Here is a 20,680-nt window from a genome sequence, read left to right as displayed (position 1 = left end):
TAGAGTGCAAACAGTTCTGTTGTCTAACGTCATCCTATTCTCTGTAACAATCTTTCGTACCATGCTAAACACCCTTTCTGAACTCATCATCTGACCTCACACACTAACCTCGCGACAATTGCCACCTACAGTACCTGTAGTAGGCTACTGCAGGTGGCAGTTATCGCGAGGCTAGTGACAGAGCTCAGATTGGGAATGTTTTTTTGTTTTTTTTACTCTGCCCGGGACCGGGGTATTATCATTTTTTAATAACGCAGGTTAAAATACGGGAGATTTACGGGAAAATACTAATACGGGAAGACGGTGGGAAAGAAGGGTAAAATACGGGACTTTCCCGGCCAAAACGGGATACTTGACAGGTATGGTTTATTGACTTCATTTCTCTTGGCTACATCCACACCAGAAGCAGAAAGTTGTGTGAAATAGTCATTACAATCTATGGCCATTTATTTCAGCAGAGTAGAATGATGATGATGAAATGATTTCCCTGCAGTGTTTATTGTTGTAATTCCAACAGTAGGTCTTTTAAATGTTAAGTTGTTTTCAGTTTGGTGCTACACATAAATATCCTATAAATTAAAGGTATTACAAGTGTTATGTTATGAGGCAGCTATGGCTCAGGAGGTAGAGAGGGTTGTCCTTTAATCACAAGGTTGGCGGGTTGATCTCCTGTCCACATGTCTGTATAAAGGCATATTACAAGGGCATAATTTGGGGTCCAACATTGGGGGGGGGGGGTTAAGATCTCCACTTTTGAGCAGAATTGAAATTTTGAACGTCAAACACTTCATTTTCTGCATTCTGGTGAATTCTTTCTGCAACAATTTGTGCCTTTTCTGCATTCATTTGTGGCGCATTATGTCTTTATTTATGTAATGGAAATTACAATAGGTTTTTGGGGGGGTTGCTCTGGCCAGGTTTGATTATTGAGGGGGTTGTAACACCCCCATCCCCCCTGTAAATTACAGTCATGAAGTCGAATCCACAGGCACGGTTGTGCGCTCAGTTTAGCATTCTCTTTCCACCGTGTAGTACTTTTTGCAAATATTTCTACATCAATATATTTATTTTCAACCATAGGACCCCTAGGGGGCTCTGTAGTTTTTCACCGAAATGCAATCTTTGAGGTCTAAGAAACGTGTTGAATGCATATTCTTCCACAAAAAACATTTGCAAAGCAGAATTTTGTAAAATCTACAACCACCCTTTCCATCAGAGGAATAGTGTGTAACCAGAGGCAGAACTGTGTGTAGCGTTGCCTGCGTCCTCTTGTGTGTAGTGGTTGAAAACTCCTGTAGTGCAAGATAATGTTATGGACATATTCAGAGAGCTACTTTTCTTGTGAAACAACCTGTATCCTGTGAGGAACATAACAAGATGACTGTGCCTTGTTTTTGTCATGGATGATGGTGAACATGAGCCAAAGACCAATACAATATCACAAAACACAAAGCCAATACTTCAGTCTCATATTCCTCCCTGACTTAAGAAGTACTTTTTTTTTTTTAGACATTGCCTTTGTTGGACTGTTACACATCAGCCGCATGTCTTCCACTGGCTGGCTTTGGTTTTCATTTCTAAAACCAGACAGCGGATGATAAGCTAGTGTTCCATCTGCCATATTAATACTACACTTAGATGAATATCATCAGGAAAAAATAATCCCAACTCAAAGTCAACTGCATGGTATTCATCTGCAGCAGAACTTAAAAACCTCTAATGGGAAATAATTAGCTGAGGTGCTGACAGAAGAATCCATTGTGTTTTCGCTCACAATGGCACACTTTGTTTATGATCAAAATGTAGACCATTCATTCATTCCTCATTTTGTGACAATTAGCCCAGCTGCACTCATATGAACCTGGACTTTCAGGTGCAGCACAGGACCATGCAGCATACCACAATCTGGTTTTGGTTACAGTACGTACATACTGTACATACAACTGTAAAAGATCTTTTTCATTTTTTGTAACTTTTGTGCCAATATTGAAAGATGATTTTTGAGACATTGTACTGAAATAATTTATATCACTCAGGAATGTGGATGTTTTGTTTCCGTGTTAAGTTCATGAAATGAATAGAAGCATTATTAAATGCATTTGAATATGAAAAAGAGAGATGCTGGTAAAATAAACTTTGATTGCCGGTATATATTTTGTCATTTTCATTTGGTAGCTATACTTGGCTAATTGAATGATAAGGGTTACAGTATCCTACTGGTGGAAGTGCACAGTCACAATCTGGCCCTAAGGTAGTGAGGATAACATTTTTGTTGCCCTCTTTATCATCAATGTTGCCCATCCCTGCTGTAGACTAACCTGGAGAGGCAGTGTTATAAACTAATACGGAGTGTTACGTACGGTATGGAATAAAGACACAAACCAACCTCAAACCTCTCAGTGAAGATGCAGTTTGGCAGGTGATAAAGCTGACATGACTCAACTGTGAACTGTGTTGAGTTGTGAAATATCAACAGCTGGCTTCACACTTTGTTTTGGCCAGAGATTTGGCCATTGCCTCTCTCCGTGGATGGAAACGTTAAAGTGGACCATGAGATGTCTCAACGTCTTACGGAAATGGGATAACACACACAGCCAAGAATGAAATTGGATTATAGAAAAGATACAGGAACACAATGCATGCAGTCGAGCAAACGGAAAAACTACAACGTGGATGAATGGGCTGGATGCCATTTTGGGCCGCTGACCGGCCTGTTCTGTCCCCAGGAGAGAGCTCTGGATTCTCTGTCAGCATTTAAAGTTGTACCTTATGTTCATGTGAACGAAAAGAAAATCAATAAAGATATCGGCACATGAAAATGATGTATAGTTTAGTAGGTTTGATTTTCATAAAATACTGTAGGCGGAAGCCTGCACACCATCACTCATGAGCCGAACACTGAAGGTTATTAACAGTATGTGTGACAGTTTCTGCTTTTGTTATCTGGTATAATTAAACCTGTGATCTTCAGAGGGTGTGCACAACACTGGATGCATCACAGACTGCAGTCAACCCATTGCGTCGTCTGGCTCGCCTGTCGCCACTCTATGCAACGACATCTTCCTCAGCCACTTTTACATCGTCTGATAAAATTAAATTGAAAATGAGGGCTGTGTTTATGTGGATTTATTCATAATGTGCACGTAGGTCGGGAGAATGAATGATTGTAGAATCTTTGATCAGAGTAATTGATACGGCAGCTTGGCGGGCGGATAAAGGAAGCTGTTAACACCGTTTTATCTGGGGTGTAACTCTACTCAGATGAACCTGAGGTTTGTGGCGGGACCATTCAGCATGTCACTTCATTGTCTGCAGCCTCGCCAGTGGATATAGCTCAACCCTGGATATTACAAGATACTTATCAGCTTCGTCTCGCAGAGTGGAAAGCAAATGGAGGCATCCAGACAAAGACTGTTTCTCTCTCTATCTCTGAGAATCCTAATTGTCTGGTTTTCTCATGTAGCTAACGAGTGCTACCGCTTTTCATCCATAGTCGCCCACCCCCGAAACTCTCTCCCTCTTGTTTCCTGGCATCGCTCCGCTCTGGAAGCCAACCTGCTTTGGCTCTGCCTCTGTCGTTCTCTTGGCAAAGGACAGTCTTCATATTTGGGTTAGAGATGAACACAGGAGCTCCGAAATCATGATTGTGTTATAACATGATAGCATCTTGTTAGCCCACAGTTTTTGAATAAGAACTCCAAATTAGACTGCACTGACTTAGGAGGCTCCTTTATTGGCCTATTGATGATTTCAGTCAACATTTCAATCAGCTTATTCTTAGTGTGGTTGGCTTCACATCACAGATCTTTAGCTGTCTACTTCTCTACTTCTCGTCTTTTGTCCATTGATGAGAAGTTTGTTTAACACTCATGTTTTTCTCGCGACAAATTTGACCCGTTTTCAAAGTTTTTATATCAGAAATGTGGGTTTCTTTCATCCAAATCCCCCGAAAATTACATGGATGGTTCCATACAAAGCTCCTCACAAGTAAAGGTAATGATCACTACTTTCATTGAATTTTGGGTGTTTTATTCAATTTTATAGCATTTGTTGACAACAAGTTAGATTGATTATGTGCTGCCATTCAAAAAGGAAAAATGAAATGGTTTTAAAACAGTATCCTGACTAAACTTTGACATATACCAGTCTGTGGTAATCAACATGCGCTCCTTAACTATTAGTCAAAATAATTCACAATTTCTGCTTTTCCTAACTAAAAAAATAGGTAGGCTATAATTTCATATAAACAAGGTCTATTGACCATGAATTTCAAAAAGAAGTGGCTATGAACATGTAACACAGAAATGGGTGATAATTTATACTTTGTGCTTTCTAAACAGGCAAAACAGCACAACAAGTGCATGGTTGACGTCGGGAAGACAAAACAAAAGGGTTAAATTACCAAGACGGTCAGCCTTGCACCTAAATGATGACATAAGTCATGTAGGTTGTCAGTGCGTCCCGAACAACCCTTTCAACAAACGTTTTCTGATCTGCCACCACTGTGGTAAAGTCTATTTAGCTTTAAAAAACCTAAAACTACTCAAGGTTGAGGTTAGGGAATGATTGGTCGGTTTCATGGTAGGAAAAAAAGGATAAGAATATAATGATAGTATCATTTAAACTTATTGCCACAATCTATGTCAAAACTTTTTCAAAAACGAATAATGGTTAAACATTACAGCTTTGTTTTGTGCATTTTATAGCCAAGCAAAGAACACATAAGGAATCTTATACTGCTTAGAGCTGCAACGATTAATTGATAAGGCGATCAACAATACATCAGCAACTATTTGGAAAATCAATGAATCATTCTGAGTGAAAAAAAAAAATGCAAACATTCTAAAGTTCCAGCTTCTTAAAGCTATAGTCGGTAGTTTCTGTCGCCCCCATGAGGAATTCTAAGTAATGACAACAACACTGTCGGCGCATCCACATGATGCAAGCCTTCCGTGATCGCGCACACATCCCCACGCCTCCTCCACGCAGTTGCTAGTAGCCAAAGAGAAAAAAAAAACATGGTGGACTCTTCAGAAGAGGTCATTATCTTCACTCGAGCTTCTGCGCGGGAAAGTCACTGGACAACACAATCTTCTGAACATAGTCATAGTGAGAAATACAGAGAGAGTTGCTGTTGTAGCAACTGATTTGGCAATGGCTTGAACGTAACAGACGTTCAATAATATCAAGAAGCTACGCACTAAAGCTTTAAATGTGAGGTTTGCTGCTTTACTCTTTGGGGTTTGGACTGTTGGTTAGACAAAGCGAACAATTTGAATATGGCCTTGTAATGGGCAGACTTAATGACGTGACATCACGTGGAGACATTTTGCACTGGTTGAAAGGTTTTTCTGGTTTAACGACAGTTTCCTCTGAATGCTTTTCAGCAGCCTTTAAGGTCCTTTTGTACATTTATCGAGACACTCCAGGAAGTCCCAAATGCTCTGCTACAGCATGTTCAGTGCAGCTTTATTCCCATTATTTTGCTGTTTTGGCATGTCAGAATGGGACCCTGGGTATAGAATGTACCTGTGATGGGTTCAGTCTCTTTCATTATAGTTCGGACCATACACAAAAAGATTAAATACGGCTTTGTGTTTTGTAGTTTGTTTCCTGTGGCTGTTTGGATTAAATTCTTACTGCAGTTCTCTTGGTACAGTGGTCATATATTTGTAGGCGTATGGGTGAATCTTATTGATGAATGCCATCATTCTCAATGGACAAACCAAGCAAACTGAAGTGAGCGACTTTCTCACGGGTGTTTGAGGGGCCATAGTTGCAGTGTTCAACCCAAGTAAACTATTTGTGATATCACCAGAATCTGTTGATCTCAAACCACTACATCCAAGCTCCATTTTCCATAGCAGTAAATAAAGAGCTTTAGAATGTTTTGTCCTTTAACAAGTTTGTGTTTGCCCCCAGCTTGCTGAAACATGGAGACGAGTGCTTTGAACCTGCATCCTGCCCCTGTCTTTGGAAAGGAAAGGAGTATTACCCCGGCGACAGAGTCTCCTCCCCCTGCCATCAGTGGTAAGTTTATGTCATCGCATATAAAATCAGATCAAGCTATTATAGACAACTTTGTTCATGAAAACATGATGTCTGGTGATTCCACATCTTGTGGTGGTCTTCATTCATTCTGTCATGGCGCTCAACTTTGCATTATCCCCACCAATCATTCGCCAACAATATCTGTAAGAATTAAGACAAATCTCCAACAACGCTGCTAATTTTTCAAAGTCAGATTTTTGCCTGAAAGCGTAAAGTCCTGAGATTGTCCGAGCAGCGAAAGTGGCTACTTGATATCCATAATTCTCTGTTATCACAGGGAAAACAGAGCGGGCCCTTGTATGACTCTTTGATTCCCTCTGCTTCAGGCTGTTCATAGCTGGTGAAAGGAAACACTCTCCCAGTGATCTCAGTCATTCTCCCATCCTTCCATTTCTTCTTCAAGCCATAGCCAGGGAAGAAGATGTAGATGACAGCCTAATAGCGCAATGAGCGGTGATTCAGCCTTTGACAATTCACTGGCCACTTTTCTGCCTGCTGTAAACCCGAGGCTCTCGATAAAAGGAGGCCATTAGACGTAAAAAAAAAAAAAGGCCCTCGCACTAAGTGGGAACAAGTTGATGCCGAATCACTGAAGCTTTGCTGTCTTTGTAGTGTTTGCCAGCACGGGACGTTCCAGTGTGTGTTTCATCCGTGTCCATCCATGTGCATGGCTTACGGTGACCGCCACTACAGGACGTTTGATGGACTGCTGTTTGACTACGTTGGTGCATGCAAAGTCTATCTTGTAAAGGTATTGAACGTATTTATTCATAGTGAGAGAGCCAAAAATGTGTTTTTGCATATTTTAACCCATTAATTATTCATCTGTACACTTAAGGCATATAGTTTTTTTTTCTTTTTTTTTTTTTCCTGAAACTGGGGGTTTTATAATATTAATTGTAAAATAGTGATACTAAAGTTGATCACTGCAGTTTCCAGTAAACAAGGTAAACACAGTCCTTTTGTGACATTGGCAGCTCAAAAAAAGTAAGTAAAAAAACAAAACAAAAAAAACAAACATTTCCTCTGTATTTATTTACAGTACTATGGATTTTTGTCATTAATAGTGCCATTGTGGCAGACATGTGCATCGTGTCATCCGTGGGCGTGCATATGTGTGCATGGTATAAACAAAATAGGGACCCACTCATAGAAGACCACCTCACCAGAGGTAAAAAAAAGGAAATGTATGGCCATGCTTTGATAAACAAACTAAAAAACAAACTCTGAAGTAACTGATAATATATTTATTTATATTTATAAGTATAAATATGTATTCAGTTTATTGTCAGCAGCATTTTGGTATAGTTCCTGTGCTTGTGTTTTCTCTCCTCCACAGAGCAACGCTGACGTGATGCTCGGTGTAACCGCCGAGAACGTCGACTGTTTCGACAGTGGAGTCATCTGCAGGAAATCTCTGCTGATCAACATCGGCAGATCCTTCATAGCATTTGATGATGACTCTGGGAAGCCAGTAAGATATATTTTCATATATGTGTTAAAGGTTACCAGCAGCGAATTTTCGCGAATTTCTGCTGCTGAAAAATGTGAAGGTTTGGTCGTTTCACCTTGAAGTGGATTATGTGGCATTAGCAGGAATTCTCATTGTCACTTCTTTTTGTTGGCTAATCATAGCCGAGTCAAGTCGAATATAACATCTGAAAATATATCAGTAAAATGAAACTCTCTGTCTGTTGCAGAATCCATCCAGTGTGATTGACAGGAAGCAGAGGATGTTCATCTGGCCAGCCGGGTACTTCACAGTGGTTCATTTCCCTGAGGAAGACGTCACCGTCCTCTGGGACCGCAAGACCACCGTCCACATCCAGGTCGGACCTCGCTGGCAGGTAGGACGCTGGTTTTTCTGACTCAGTGGAGTGTGCAGGGTTTAGATTTTAGGTTGCATTTAGCTGATGCTCCAATCTAGAGTGACTAAAAGTTTAATATATATATATATATATATATATATATACAGTTAAAAAAATGTGTTCCTTCATATTCAGACTGCGTTTACCATCAGATTCCTGTCTCCCCTTGTCCTCCCTGAAGAGAATAGATACTATTTGAAGTTAACAGTTTAGAAACAGAAGGTGACAAAACAATTTCACCTCAAGCTCCTCTTACTCACTTGTCCGGGAGCTTTCAACCTCGTCATCAGCAGATGGAGGGTTCTCAGTTTTCATAGACAAAAGATGTTCAAACTTTTTATGACTTCCTGTCCATGTTGATCTAAAAGTTGAGCTTGTCTATACACAATGTGAGTCGCGCATGTGCAGAACGGCCGCCATCTTTGACAGCTAGCTACAGCAACACTACTTGGTCAAACCACAAAGTTACCGATGGACGCGATACGAAACGCGAAAAGGTCCATATATATATATATATATATATATATATATATATATATATATATATATATATATATATACATATATACAGTACTGTGCAAAAGTCTTAGGTAGGTGTGAAAAAATGCTGTAAACTAAGAATGCTTTCAAAAATATAAATAATGATTGTTTATTTTTATCAATTTACAAAATGCAAAGTGAGCGAACAAAAGAAAAATCTAAATCACATCAATATTTGGTGTTACTACCCTTTGCCTTCAAACCAGCATCAATTCTTATAGGTACTTGCAAAAAGTCAGGGATTTTGTAGGATTGTAGTCAGGTGTATGATCAACCAATTATAGTATATAGGTAGTTATACTGCATCAGCAAGGTCTCTCCCAGACAAATATTTCAAAGCAGACTGGTGTTTCAGGATGTGGGCCCTATTTCAGGAAGGAGGTTTAACAAACTCTGAGTCTAACCCTGATGTCTGAGTTGATTTACCCTGAGATGGAAACTTTCGGTTTCAGAACAGCTGATATGAGTTGGTTCAATCAATTCAGAGTAGGTTCATGCGCGTGCACCACCACTATAAAAAGGCAGCATGAATGGAGCCATGATACTACGATTCACCATGGTAACAACCACAAACAAAGGGGTCGGTGGAAATACTCATGCGCACAAACAGTGAGTTAAAAAAAAAAAAAACGGCGGCTGCTGCAAAAGAGAGAGAATTTGCGTGGGAGAAAATTGCTGCTAGAGTAAATGCGTATATTCCAATATAGTGTATATCATATTTAATCATAAGGATAGCCTAATATTACTGGTGAAATGGTATTGAACCTATAATCTATTTCATTTAGGTGCAACACTGCGGACGAAAAAGTACTAGGCCTACTAATCCCATTCTGAGGCTGCAGCACCATCATTAACAGAATTATAATCCATAATCTTTTATTTCAAAGGGTTTACATCATTCACCTGCAGTCCTGTGGAACTCCTTTTAAAAATGTTTAAAACACGTTTCAGAGTGAGTGACACTCTTCTGACAGGTATAGTGGCTTTACTAAAATGCTCCGCATCACCAATGTTGTAAAGAAAACTGCCGTTTGAAAAAAACGTAATGCGACACAAAGAATGTGCTGGGATGTAAAAGCATAGATGGGTGACGTTAGTGATATGAGGACGGATAAGGTTATGTAGGCTCCATAACTGATTGACTGGGAAGAAAAACAATACCGGACAAATAGGAAGTTATCTAAAAATTTAAATGTCGGGGTTTCAATATCATCTCCCGACATATAACTGTGACTGCGAAGTAAAGCAGCTTCTTCATCAACGTTAATAAACCAACATCATTTTTTTCATTCATGCCGATAACAAACTGCGCTAAAATGCGCCTGATACAGACTGAATGAATGAAGGAGGAAATGAAAGAGCGCTGTGTCAGAGGGAGGAGACTGAGAGAAACTCGAGGTTTATTGAAGAAAAGCTGCTCCCGACCAGGTTAGGTTCACAGGATCAGTTTCCATAGTAACTGACTCTGAGGTTAAGTTCCCTCTCTTTCTGAAACAGAAAACCCAGAGTTTCCCTCATCTCAGGGTTAACAAACGCAGAGTTTTCACTAAACCTGCTTTCTGAAATAGGGCCGTGCTGTTCAAGCTCTTTTGAAAAAGCACAAAGAAACGGGCAACGTTCAGGATCGTAGACGCGGTGGTCGGCCAAGGAAACTTAGTGCAGGAGATGAAAAACACATCAAGCTTATTTCCCTTCGAAATCGGAAGATGTCCAGCAGTGCCATCAGCTCAGAACTGGCAGAAACCAGTGGGACCCAGGTACACCCATCTACTGTCCGGAGAAGTCTGGCCAGAAGTGGTCTTCATGGAAGAGTTGCAGCCAAAAAGCCATACCTCCAACATAGAAACAAGGCCAAGCGACTCAACTATGCACGAAAACACAATATTTGGCTGTAGCAGAAGGCAGGTTGTTCGCCGAAGGGCTGTAGAGCTTTACAATAATGAGTGTCTGCAGGCAACAGTGAAGCATGGTGGAGGTTCCTTGCAAGTGTGGGGCTGCATTTCTGCAAATGGAGTTGGAGATTTGGTCAGGATTAATGGTGTCCTCAATGCTGAGAAATACAGGCAGATACTTATCCATCATGTAGTACCATCAGGGAGGCGTATGATTGGCCCCAAATTTATTCTGCAGCAGGACAACGCCCCCAAACATACAGCCAAGGTCATTAAGAACTATCTTCAGTGTAAAGAAGAACAAGACGTCCTGGAAGTGATGGCAAGACCCCCACAGAGCCCTGATCTCAGTATCATCGAATCTGTCTGGGATTACATGAAGAGAGAGAAGGATTTGAGGAAGCCTACATCCATAGAAGATCTGTGGTTAGTTCTCCAAGGTGTTTGGAATAACCTACCTGCCGAGTTCCTTCAAAAACTTTGTGCAAGTGTACCTAAAAGAATTGATGCTGTCTTTAAGGCAAAGGGTGGTCACACCAAATATTGATTTGATTTAGATTTCTCTTCTGTTCATTCACTAACACTTCCATTTTTGAAAGCATTCTTAGTTTACAGCATTTTTTCATACCTGCCTAAAACTTTTGCACAGTACTATATATATAATTTTCCTTTTATTTTTTGTGGCCAGTTGGTAGTTGTGTTTAGCCGCTACAGAGCTCTGCGACGCCGGGTACAGAGCTCCGTCGTATCAGCGGCAGCTGGTAGTTGTGTTCAGCCACCAATAGGTGACTGTGAGCCGGGCACAGGCACTGCCAGATGACGCTCCTATCAGGGGCCATGGTAGTTGAGTTGAGCCAGAAAAAGAGCGTCATTCAGCCACGACAGTTAAGTTTAGGCACCGACAAGTTAAGTCTAGAAAAAAAGATTGTGGTTTGGATTAAATCACTCCAGAGGAACAAACACGCGTTTCCTGGGTGAAAGTATTGAGTTTTTGCAGTTTGTCCAAGTGGTGTTGCCGTAGCTAGCTGTCAAAGATGGCTGCAGAACAAGCAAGTGAGCAGACTTTGAGTTGAGATTGTTCTGCCAAATATTGGCGTTTACGATGCCTTGAAAAACATTTTAGTCACACAGACATTCATAAAGCATTAAATCAAACGTGGTGCATGATTTTTTCCTCGCTCACCAACTGGAGGACTGCTCAGCAGCAGTGTGCTCAGTGCTGCCACTGGTGGTCAGAGGCTGCATTGACTGTTATTCCCAATCTTAAAGGTTCTCTAAGCGATGTTGGGTGATGTCACTTCTTGTTGACGTTCAAAGTATTTTCAAACAAAACGGAGGCTAGCTCGCCCCTCCCTCCTCCTCATCCCGTCCCCTCCCTCTCCCTTCCGCGCACTAACCCCTCAACCCCTAATCCTTCTTGTCGGGGGTGGCCTCTGGCTCACCCAATGGGAGCGTTCGCCCCATGTTGGCTGAGTCCTGCAGCGCGCGTGGGTTCGGGTCTGACCTGCTGCCCTTTGCTGCGTGTCATTCCTCATCTCTCTCCCCCTTTCCTGTCTATCCACTGTCACTATACAATAAAGGGAAAAAGCCCCCAGAAAAATAAAAATAAACAAATCCTTCTTGTTGGTTATTGGCTGGAACGCTGGAAGACTGTTTGTTATGTTTGGTGGTGCAGGTTGGCGCAGTTTGTTTTTGTTGCCATTTGTGGAGCCTGGGCTGTCTACAGAGACAGCATTTTTTTTACAGTGTGTTCAGGGGACAGGCAGCTAGCGGATAGTGAGGAGATGTTTGCTGTATGTGACAAAAAATGTTGTAGCCTAAAAAACACGTGACATTGCTTAGAGCACCTTTAAAGCACAATAAGAATAACAGACAGGGAGATTCACTTTGTTTGGTAAACTCTGACCCTATGGAACCTTTTAAGGGGATATTGGATTCAGGACATGATGATATAACTTGAATATTAATGTATAAAAAAGATCGGATGAAAGAGGGATGTTGGTGATGTGTTCAGGGGAAGCTAAGTGGGCTGTGCGGGAACTTTGACATGAAGACTGTGAACGAGATGCGGACACCTGACAACATCGACTCCCCGACTCCACAGGAGTTTGGAAACAGCTGGACTGCAGCAGAGGTGAGAGAAACGTCGCCTGCATTATCATCAAACTTGTTAAATGTTACAACTGAGTATTGTAGCTTTAATGTCAGAAAAAAAGAAATTCTTATTATGTATCCGGTTCCAACACTTCACACAAGAATGATGTGATATGATTAATGTGATTAACAATATATGTGTTATAATCACCGTTGTTTTTCTTAAATCAGATACAAAGATTCTCATCACCTTAATATTTATTCACAACTGATTATATTCATCATCTAAACTTCCTCAACCGACAAATTACAGTAAACAAGACTTTCAGACTTGACTACTTAACCTCTAAGAAAAAGTTGTAATTGAGCATCACTGTGTGTGTGTGTGTGTGTGTGTGTGTGTGTGTGTGTGTGTGTGTGTGTGTGGGTGGGTGTGTGTGTTTGTATGTGTGTGTTCAGTGTGTGAACAGTCCAGATATCAGACACCCCTGCAGCCTCAGTCCACTCAGAGAGCCTTTTGCAAAGCGGCAGTGTGGCATCCTGCTCAGTGAGGTTTTCCAGGCCTGCCACCCGGTGGTGAGTAACAGTGCAACAACAGCCCTCCATCTCTTTGGAGTGTGCAACACTTAGGAGGCTTGTTAGGTGTACAATTAAATAAATGGATCATTAAATAAAAGTTAGGTGGGGTATAACTCGAGAAACAATTTTTCTCGAGCTCAGTACGTCGTGAGTGGGGGTGTAACGATATATCGATCTGGATTGACATATTGTTTCAGTCCCCAAACAAAGTGGAAATATCAATACGTATTGTCATCTTTAAGATGCACCTTTATTTTGAAATTCCCACTTTATATTTATTCTTTTTATTAAAAAGAGTAGTTTGTTTTTAATTTAAATGTCTGGAAGAGATCAGTAATGAACTTATCAAATCATATTTTAGTTGCTTTTTGTAAATATATATAAATGTAACTGATTGTGTTAAATGGGCTTATGTTAGCGTCTCGTATCGGTCGCAGGCCCCTGAATTGAATTGAATCGAAATCGTATTGTGGCAGACTTTGTGATATCAGTAAATATTGTATCGTTGTCCTAAGAATCTATATAATATTGTATTGTGATGTAAACTTATGATTTACACCCCTAGTTATAAGTCTGACCCATACGTGAGGGTTTGGTAAGAATTTTTTAAGGTAAATCGTCAGTTTTAATCTTGGTACATTTCGGTGTTTGTTGTTCTCCGTGATCAGGTGGACGTTACCTGGTTCTACATGAACTGCCTGGCAGACACGTGTGCCTGCAGTCGTGGAGGCGACTGCGAGTGTTTCTGCACCAGCGTGGCGGCATACGCCCAGCGCTGCTGCCACCAGGGCGTTCCTGTGGACTGGCGCTCCCCGTCTCTGTGCCGTGAGTCTGAACGCAGCGAGCCAAACACCTGAAAATCTGTTTCAAGAGTTCATACAGATCTTCTCCTTCTTGTAATAATGAACCATTAATACATTCATTAGTCACAGTTTAAACATACTTTATAAAAAGTACTTTATGCCTTATTAAAAAGTGGTACCTTTTTCTCTTGATTATGAAGCACTTTGTAACTTCTATTACTATTATTAATAGTGTTGATTTTAACTGTCTCTGTGCTTCTCTGTGCCTCTATCTTGCAGCGTACGATTGTGAATTCTACAACAAAGGTATGAGCTATATACATCACACACACACACACGCACGCACGCACGCACGCACGCACGCACGCATGCACGCACACACACACACACACACACACACACACACACCTTTACTTACTGACTGAAGCACATTCCACACAGAAATATAAGAAGTTGTTCTTGGGCTGAGTTGAGCGTGATACAGAGATGGGGTGTCAGAGGAAATTGTACAATGATTTATTTTGAGTTTCATGACAGCCTTTCAGACTTTTATGGCTCCAAATTGTGAGTTTTTTAGTCAGTCAGACTTGATCAATCAATAGGCTGTTGTCATTCACCGTATGTGTTAGTGTGTAATGTTACAGAAGCTCTTTTAGTGCCTCTGGTGCTGTTAGAATAGATTAGATGAGATCGATTGACTTTATTGTAAAAATTTGTCTTTGGCTTCTCCCAAAGTACAGCAAAGGTAAATAAAATGCATATAACACAACACACCTTTAAAACCATACAATCTACGATAGTGTTTTTGTCAAAGGTTAAATAGGATTGTGTCCACCTCCAGTCGTGGCTACTGGAGGAAGTGGGCATTTGGTCACTTGCACATGTGCACCGTTTCACCATAAGTGAGAAGAAACATACTACTGTTTTATGCAAGTTTGAGCTACTTAACTGGATGTATTTTTGCTTCCGCTCCAGGCAGACACTGGTTGATTTTAAACATCACGACGTGGGTAATGCACGACATTACCCAATCACAATGGTGTAACTCTTGATTTTTATATGGTGACACCAGTGGCTGCCTGGAACTGACGGAAAAAGACATCTGGAAAATTCAAAAGCGAGTAGTATAGTTTGCAAAATGTGTCGCTGCTAAGTACAGTACAGTGCAGTATACAGGATCTGTTGAATATATGAGATAAAACTGCCTGAATGCTCTATAACGATAATCCCTGCTGCACTGACATGGCCTCCTGTCGGCAGTTCTGGGTAAAGGTCCCTTCAGGCTGATCACCTTCAGGGATCGGGCGACGCTGCTGGCAGCCAGCAGCTCCAGTGGCTCTGTGTTCCTGCAGTGGGGCAACCTCAGCTTCGCCGCCCCCCCTGGAGTCCTCTCGCAGTTCATGATGACGCCGGGCCTCAGCAGAGCCCGACCACACGGTGAGTGACTTCTATTCAGACTGCAAGGCAATTCAAGGCAATTATGTAAGTGCTTTACATAAAATGTTAAAAGAACAATTAAAAGCAATTAAGAAGGAGAATAGAAAAACAAAACAAGCTAAAATAGAATAAGACAGGTATACAATACAATGCAGTGTAAGAAATCAACAATTACTTTGATTTGAGTAAAGGCAGTGTCAAACAGAAAAGTATTTAGGCTTGATTTAAAAGAATGGAGACTTGCAGCTGACCTGCAGTTTTCTGGGAGTTTGTTCTGAATATGTGGAGCATAAAAACTGAACGCTGCAACTCCATGTTTAGTTCTGCCTTTGGGGACAGAAAGCAGACCTGATCCAGACGACCTGGTTCATAGTGCAGCAGAAGATCAGAAATGTATTTTGGCCCTGAACCATTCAGTGCTTTATAAACCAGGAGTATTTTTGAAATCAATTCTTGGAGGGACAGGAAACCAGAGTAAAGACTTTAGAACTGGAGTGATGTGATCCTCTTTCTTGGTCTTAGTGAGGACTCGAGCAGCAGCGTTCTGAATCAGCTGCAGCTGTCTGATCGATTCTTTAGGGAGACCTGTAAAGACATTGTTACAGTAGTCCAGTCTACTGAAGGTAAAAGCATGGACAAGTTTTTCCCAAAGACCTTTAACCCTTGATATATTCCTATTTATATCATCTTCTGTGCCACACTCTGCGTCTTTCTCTGCTGTCTTCTCCTTCAGTTTTGGATTTGTTTTTTTCAGAAGGCATAGATATCTATGTGAGAATGAAGAAAAAAAACCTTAAAAGTTTCATAATTAATTTTCTTAAAAAATATTGTTTTTTTAAATACACAACAGACCCTGGATTTACTTATGTATCTGAACACCTCCTGGTGTTGTGGTCATGGAGATTGATTGTGTGTTGCCATAGCAAGCATCTAAAAAGAGGATTTCATCAGCATTTCCTAACTTGATAAGACTCAGGAGTAAAAACACTGAGGCAACACTGATCCTTGGCTTGTTTTACCCCCTAACATTTTAGTTTTTGAGGAAAATTCAGCAGATGACAAATATTTCATAACCATATGCATCAGAAATGCATCTTGCTTTTGTAGAAGTTGACATGGACAGAAATACTAGATGTAACTGATAGTTGAACATTCCTACCTAATTACAAGAGCAGTGTGCAGGAATTTCCTCGAACAAGACCTTGAAAATCGGGGAAATACCCTCGAATTTTGTGTCTGAGTGACTGTGAGAACCCTGTGGCTATTTGAGAGGCTTTATAGTTTTATTTTACACTCATTTTGTGTCACCATAGAACAAAAAAGAAGTGTCTGCGTTACTAATGGAGGATACAGTAGATGCAGTATCAGTGCATGAAAGGGAACTTCTGTAGTGGGGTTTGGGAAAGTCGATCGGTGTGTAGATACCACAGCGATATGTTTTCCTGTTAGCAGAATACAGAGTGCTGCTGAATGAAAGACACACAAGACAACTAGACTGTTTTTCTGCTGGGCTGTGAGAAATTAGCAGGAAGACGCTATTTAACCACAAGACCCAACCTTTTATCTTAAAGGGTAACTACCGTTTTTTTCAACCTGGACCCTATTTTCCTATGTTTTTGTGTCTAAGTGATGGGAACAACAATCTTTGACATTGGTCCAGTATTAAGCAAGATCGCGGCAGCGGCGAAACAAGCTACAATATAAGTTAATAGGGCAATTGTCTAGCTTGTATTTACCTTCACAAAAGTGCTTGCTTTGTCGCTGACAGACTCTGATTAATATTCTAAGTGTCTGACAACATTATGGAAAGGATTCCTTCAGAGATAGACCTTTAAAACCTCTTTGAGACCTTTCTGTTTAACCAGAAACAGCTCTGAAGTCGCTAGCGTTAAACCCACCAGACTCCATTCAAAAAAGCTTAAAAAATATTTACTTTTAGCATGTGTAGAGCCAACATATTTTCACATGTAAATCGGTAAACTATGTGTTTATTTTAGGGTTGATTAATTTATCTGAGAAAAAATAACGCTTTAATAAAAATAACGCAGATTAATTCATTCCATATTGAACTTTGCCCCAGAGCCGTTCTAGCCACCATTCGTCTGTAAAATGAAGGAGGGAGACGAGAATGTGGTGCCTGGATCATTAATTGGAACATTTACTTATAAAAATCTTCTTCCTGAATAGGGTTGGGTATCGAAATCCGGTGCTAATACGGCACAGGTGCCTTCATGACCTGTATCTACTGGACCGAATAGCAACGCCGATTTCGGCGCCTCATTTCGGTGCCACTGATATGTCTGCGCTTCTCTCTGATGCTCTGAAACAGACATTACAGGAAACAGAAACATCGCTGCACGTGACACTAGTTAACATTATACGCAACAGCAGCTAACGTTTGCCTACCGCTAGCTAGTAGCTGGATTAAACACGGTTAAAATGCTGACAGCTAACGCTAAACGGTGTAAAGTTTGTCTGTATTTTACTGTAGAGGATTCAACACCGGTATGTAACAATCTGCAGCTGCCGTTGTCGGAAAAACACAGATGGTGCGTTCAATGAAACTGGTAACCTACAGTGTTGTGTTGCATTCAAAGTTGTTGTTAAATGCACTTTTCCTATCTGGTGGTTGTTTTTCTCATTCAACAGCAATTTACTAGTGAAATAAGTTGTTATAGTTATTACATTATTATTAAATCATTTAATTTTGACCATATGGCCTAGCAATAAACAAGTTCTTTAATGTTGCCGATTGTTGTTTAGTGCCCTTCTTTTTTTTTCTTTTTTTTTACTTTCTTAAAAAGTATTGGTTAAGGCACCGGGCAAAAATGATGTATGCGATTAATTTAGATTAATTAATCACAGAGTATGTAATTAATTAGATTAATTTTTTTAATCGATTGACAGCCCTAGTTTATTTCAACCAAAACTAGTTGTGATGGTTGGAAAAGTGGAAAGATGACCCCAAATGGCTTTTCATAGTTTTATTTTGTTTCTGTCGACTTTTAATGAAGTGTATTTTACGATGCTAAAATTACTGTTTATTTACATGGAGTCTGGTGTTTTTTTTTTTATGGTGGATGTTTTTATGTTTAAAAAAAGGATCTTACTCTTTAACAGACAGGCCGACCTCCTTAGAAATCATTTCCATTATGTTGTCAGACACTTAGAATATTAATCTGAGCCTGTGTGAGCACTTTTGTGAAGGTAAATACAAGCTGGACAATTGCCCTATTAACTTACATTGTAGCTTGTTTCGCCGCTGCTGACTGCAGCGATCTTGCTTAATACTGGACCAATGTCAAAGATTGTTGTTCCCATCACTTAGACACAAAAACATAGGAAAATAGGCTTGAAAAAAAACGGTACTTACCCTTTAATGACAATGTTCACACATACAACTCATATGAATGTTTTCTGATCTGCCACCTCTAGTCTAGTTAACAAACTAAAACTCCTTGGCTAAGCTTAAAGAAAGATTGTCTTCATTGTTAGAATAAGCCAGGGCTGAACCTCTCTTCCCTTAAATTGCATCCCCGGCTCCTCCACTTGCTTCCCTTCCCTTCCCTTCCATGCTTAGTCCGTCCCACCGAGGAAGCATCGGAGAGACGGAGGAAATCCTCGGAGGAGAGAGGTAACGAGGAAATGTGTTTTTAGAGGGATAAGACGTCCTTTCCTCTGAAGCGTCACGTGAATTTGTCAGCTGTGTGGGCGGAGTTAGCAACGGCTTTTAGCTGCACGGCTTCTGGGAAGGCTGCTCTTGTGTTTCCTCGCTCATAGCTCCTCGGTCCTCGCTCCTTGCTCCTCAGGCAGGAATAAGAGCATTGAGACGGCCTTCAAGTCGGAGGGCCAGAACAACTTCCGGTTCAACCGAGGAGCAAGGAGCAATCAAATAAGAGACCTGAGATTCAGCCCATGGGACAGGATGTGAACCGTGTTGTCCAGTTTTAAAGTCTGTTTATAATTCTCTCTTGGTTTGTCACTACGAGTGACACTGTGGTGGAATTTCCAGAAACGTATGTAGTGTATGATGAGACTAAAAGGAAAGCTTAGACATCAGATCAGATCATAGGTCACAAGACAGGGGACCAGAGTATTCATCCAGTCCCTGATATCCAAACCTGTTCTGTCCTTGCCTCCCTGTCTTAATCAGGGAGCCTATGTAGACAGCTGCATGATAAAATGTTTTGTTTCAGGACCATCTCCTTTTGGAGGTCAGTGGAAGCAGTGTAACAAGGTGACATAGTTTCTCATGCATCCCAGAACTATGCTCAAGGTGACCATCTTTTCTTTGGTGCCATGGATATCTTGAGATATCACACACTTGATAGTTGGGGCTCAGAGAGTTGGGACGCCACTGCACAATAACACATCGTGTTGAAACTGTACTGCCTGCCTAATTGTCTCCTCAATTGAGTGTTCATTAAATGCTTCTGTGTAATTCATCAAGGGCTCCCGAACCTTCTTCACGTATGTGAAATGAGTTGTGCTGCTGAGAAATGAGTTTTTCCTTAACAACCTTTTCACAAAACATTTGATTCTTTGTTAATATAGAAATTATTTTAAATTGACACTGTAAAAAAGGCAACGACTGTGACAAAAAAGAGAGCTGAGCCGGAAGGCAAAGCTCTCAATCGATCGGTCAATTTTCGTTCCAACCTTCATCTATGATCATGAAGGCTGGGTCATGACCAAAAGAACGAGATCCCGGGTACAAGCGACCGAAGTGGGTTTTTCTCAGTATAATGGCTGGCGTCTCCCTTAGAGATAGGGTGAGAACAGTTTTTTTCCTGCATAGAGGAATTTTTGGCATTCCCCAAAGAGGTTTTAGCCGGCACCAAAGGAAAATCACCAGTGCCGAAATTATAAGAATTGAGAGAAAAAAATTGCAATTCAGATCCTCTCCGTATTTGTTTAATAGCAGTTTACCAAACAACTGTTGGACAAGCAGAACATAAACTTACAGCTTATCTCAGTTTTACCGTCCAGTTTTACCGTCCAGAGTCTGACTCTCCCGATGATTTTAACGCTAATATTTAAATATTTATTTTATTTTTTAAAGCAGTTTTGTTAATTTGGGTTTCATTTACTCAAGCATTATAGGCATTTGTTTATCAAACTGTCAGAAATACCATGTAAATGCATATATTTCTGTCAAATAAGGTAACACAGACTTATTGCTTTTACTGTACGCGAACAGATCATGCTTACTGCTCAGTTATCTGTGAGGAGCTCGGAGTAGAGCCGCTGCTCCTTTGCGTCGAAAGGAGCCACCTGAGGTGGTTTGGGCGTCTGGTAAGGATGCCCCCTGGGCGACTCCCTAGGGAGGTGCTCCAGGCAAGTCCAGATGGGAGGAGGCCTCGGGGAAGACCCAGGACTAGGTGGAGAGATTATATCTTCACCCTGGCCTGGGAAC

The 20,680-nt window shown here is 40.9% G+C and overlaps 1 protein-coding gene across 1 annotated transcript in view; it reads left to right on the top strand.

The window, feature by feature from the left end:
- Window positions 1–20,680, top strand: part of otog (otogelin) — an 81,529-nt gene that overhangs the window by 29,392 nt on the left and 31,457 nt on the right. Inside the window, exons 19-27 of the mRNA XM_035999898.1 lie at window positions 5,923–6,030; window positions 6,664–6,802; window positions 7,391–7,525; window positions 7,752–7,898; window positions 12,366–12,485; window positions 12,905–13,021; window positions 13,693–13,849; window positions 14,107–14,133; window positions 15,088–15,264. Coding sequence (XP_035855791.1) covers window positions 5,923–6,030; window positions 6,664–6,802; window positions 7,391–7,525; window positions 7,752–7,898; window positions 12,366–12,485; window positions 12,905–13,021; window positions 13,693–13,849; window positions 14,107–14,133; window positions 15,088–15,264 — 1,127 coding nt within the window. The remainder of the gene's footprint in view (window positions 1–5,922; window positions 6,031–6,663; window positions 6,803–7,390; window positions 7,526–7,751; window positions 7,899–12,365; window positions 12,486–12,904; window positions 13,022–13,692; window positions 13,850–14,106; window positions 14,134–15,087; window positions 15,265–20,680) is intronic.

Source organism: Sander lucioperca, chromosome 3, assembly GCF_008315115.2.
Source record: "Sander lucioperca isolate FBNREF2018 chromosome 3, SLUC_FBN_1.2, whole genome shotgun sequence".
NCBI classification, from domain to species: Eukaryota; Metazoa; Chordata; class Actinopteri; order Perciformes; family Percidae; genus Sander; species Sander lucioperca.
This window is presented reverse-complemented; position numbering and strand designations above follow the sequence as displayed.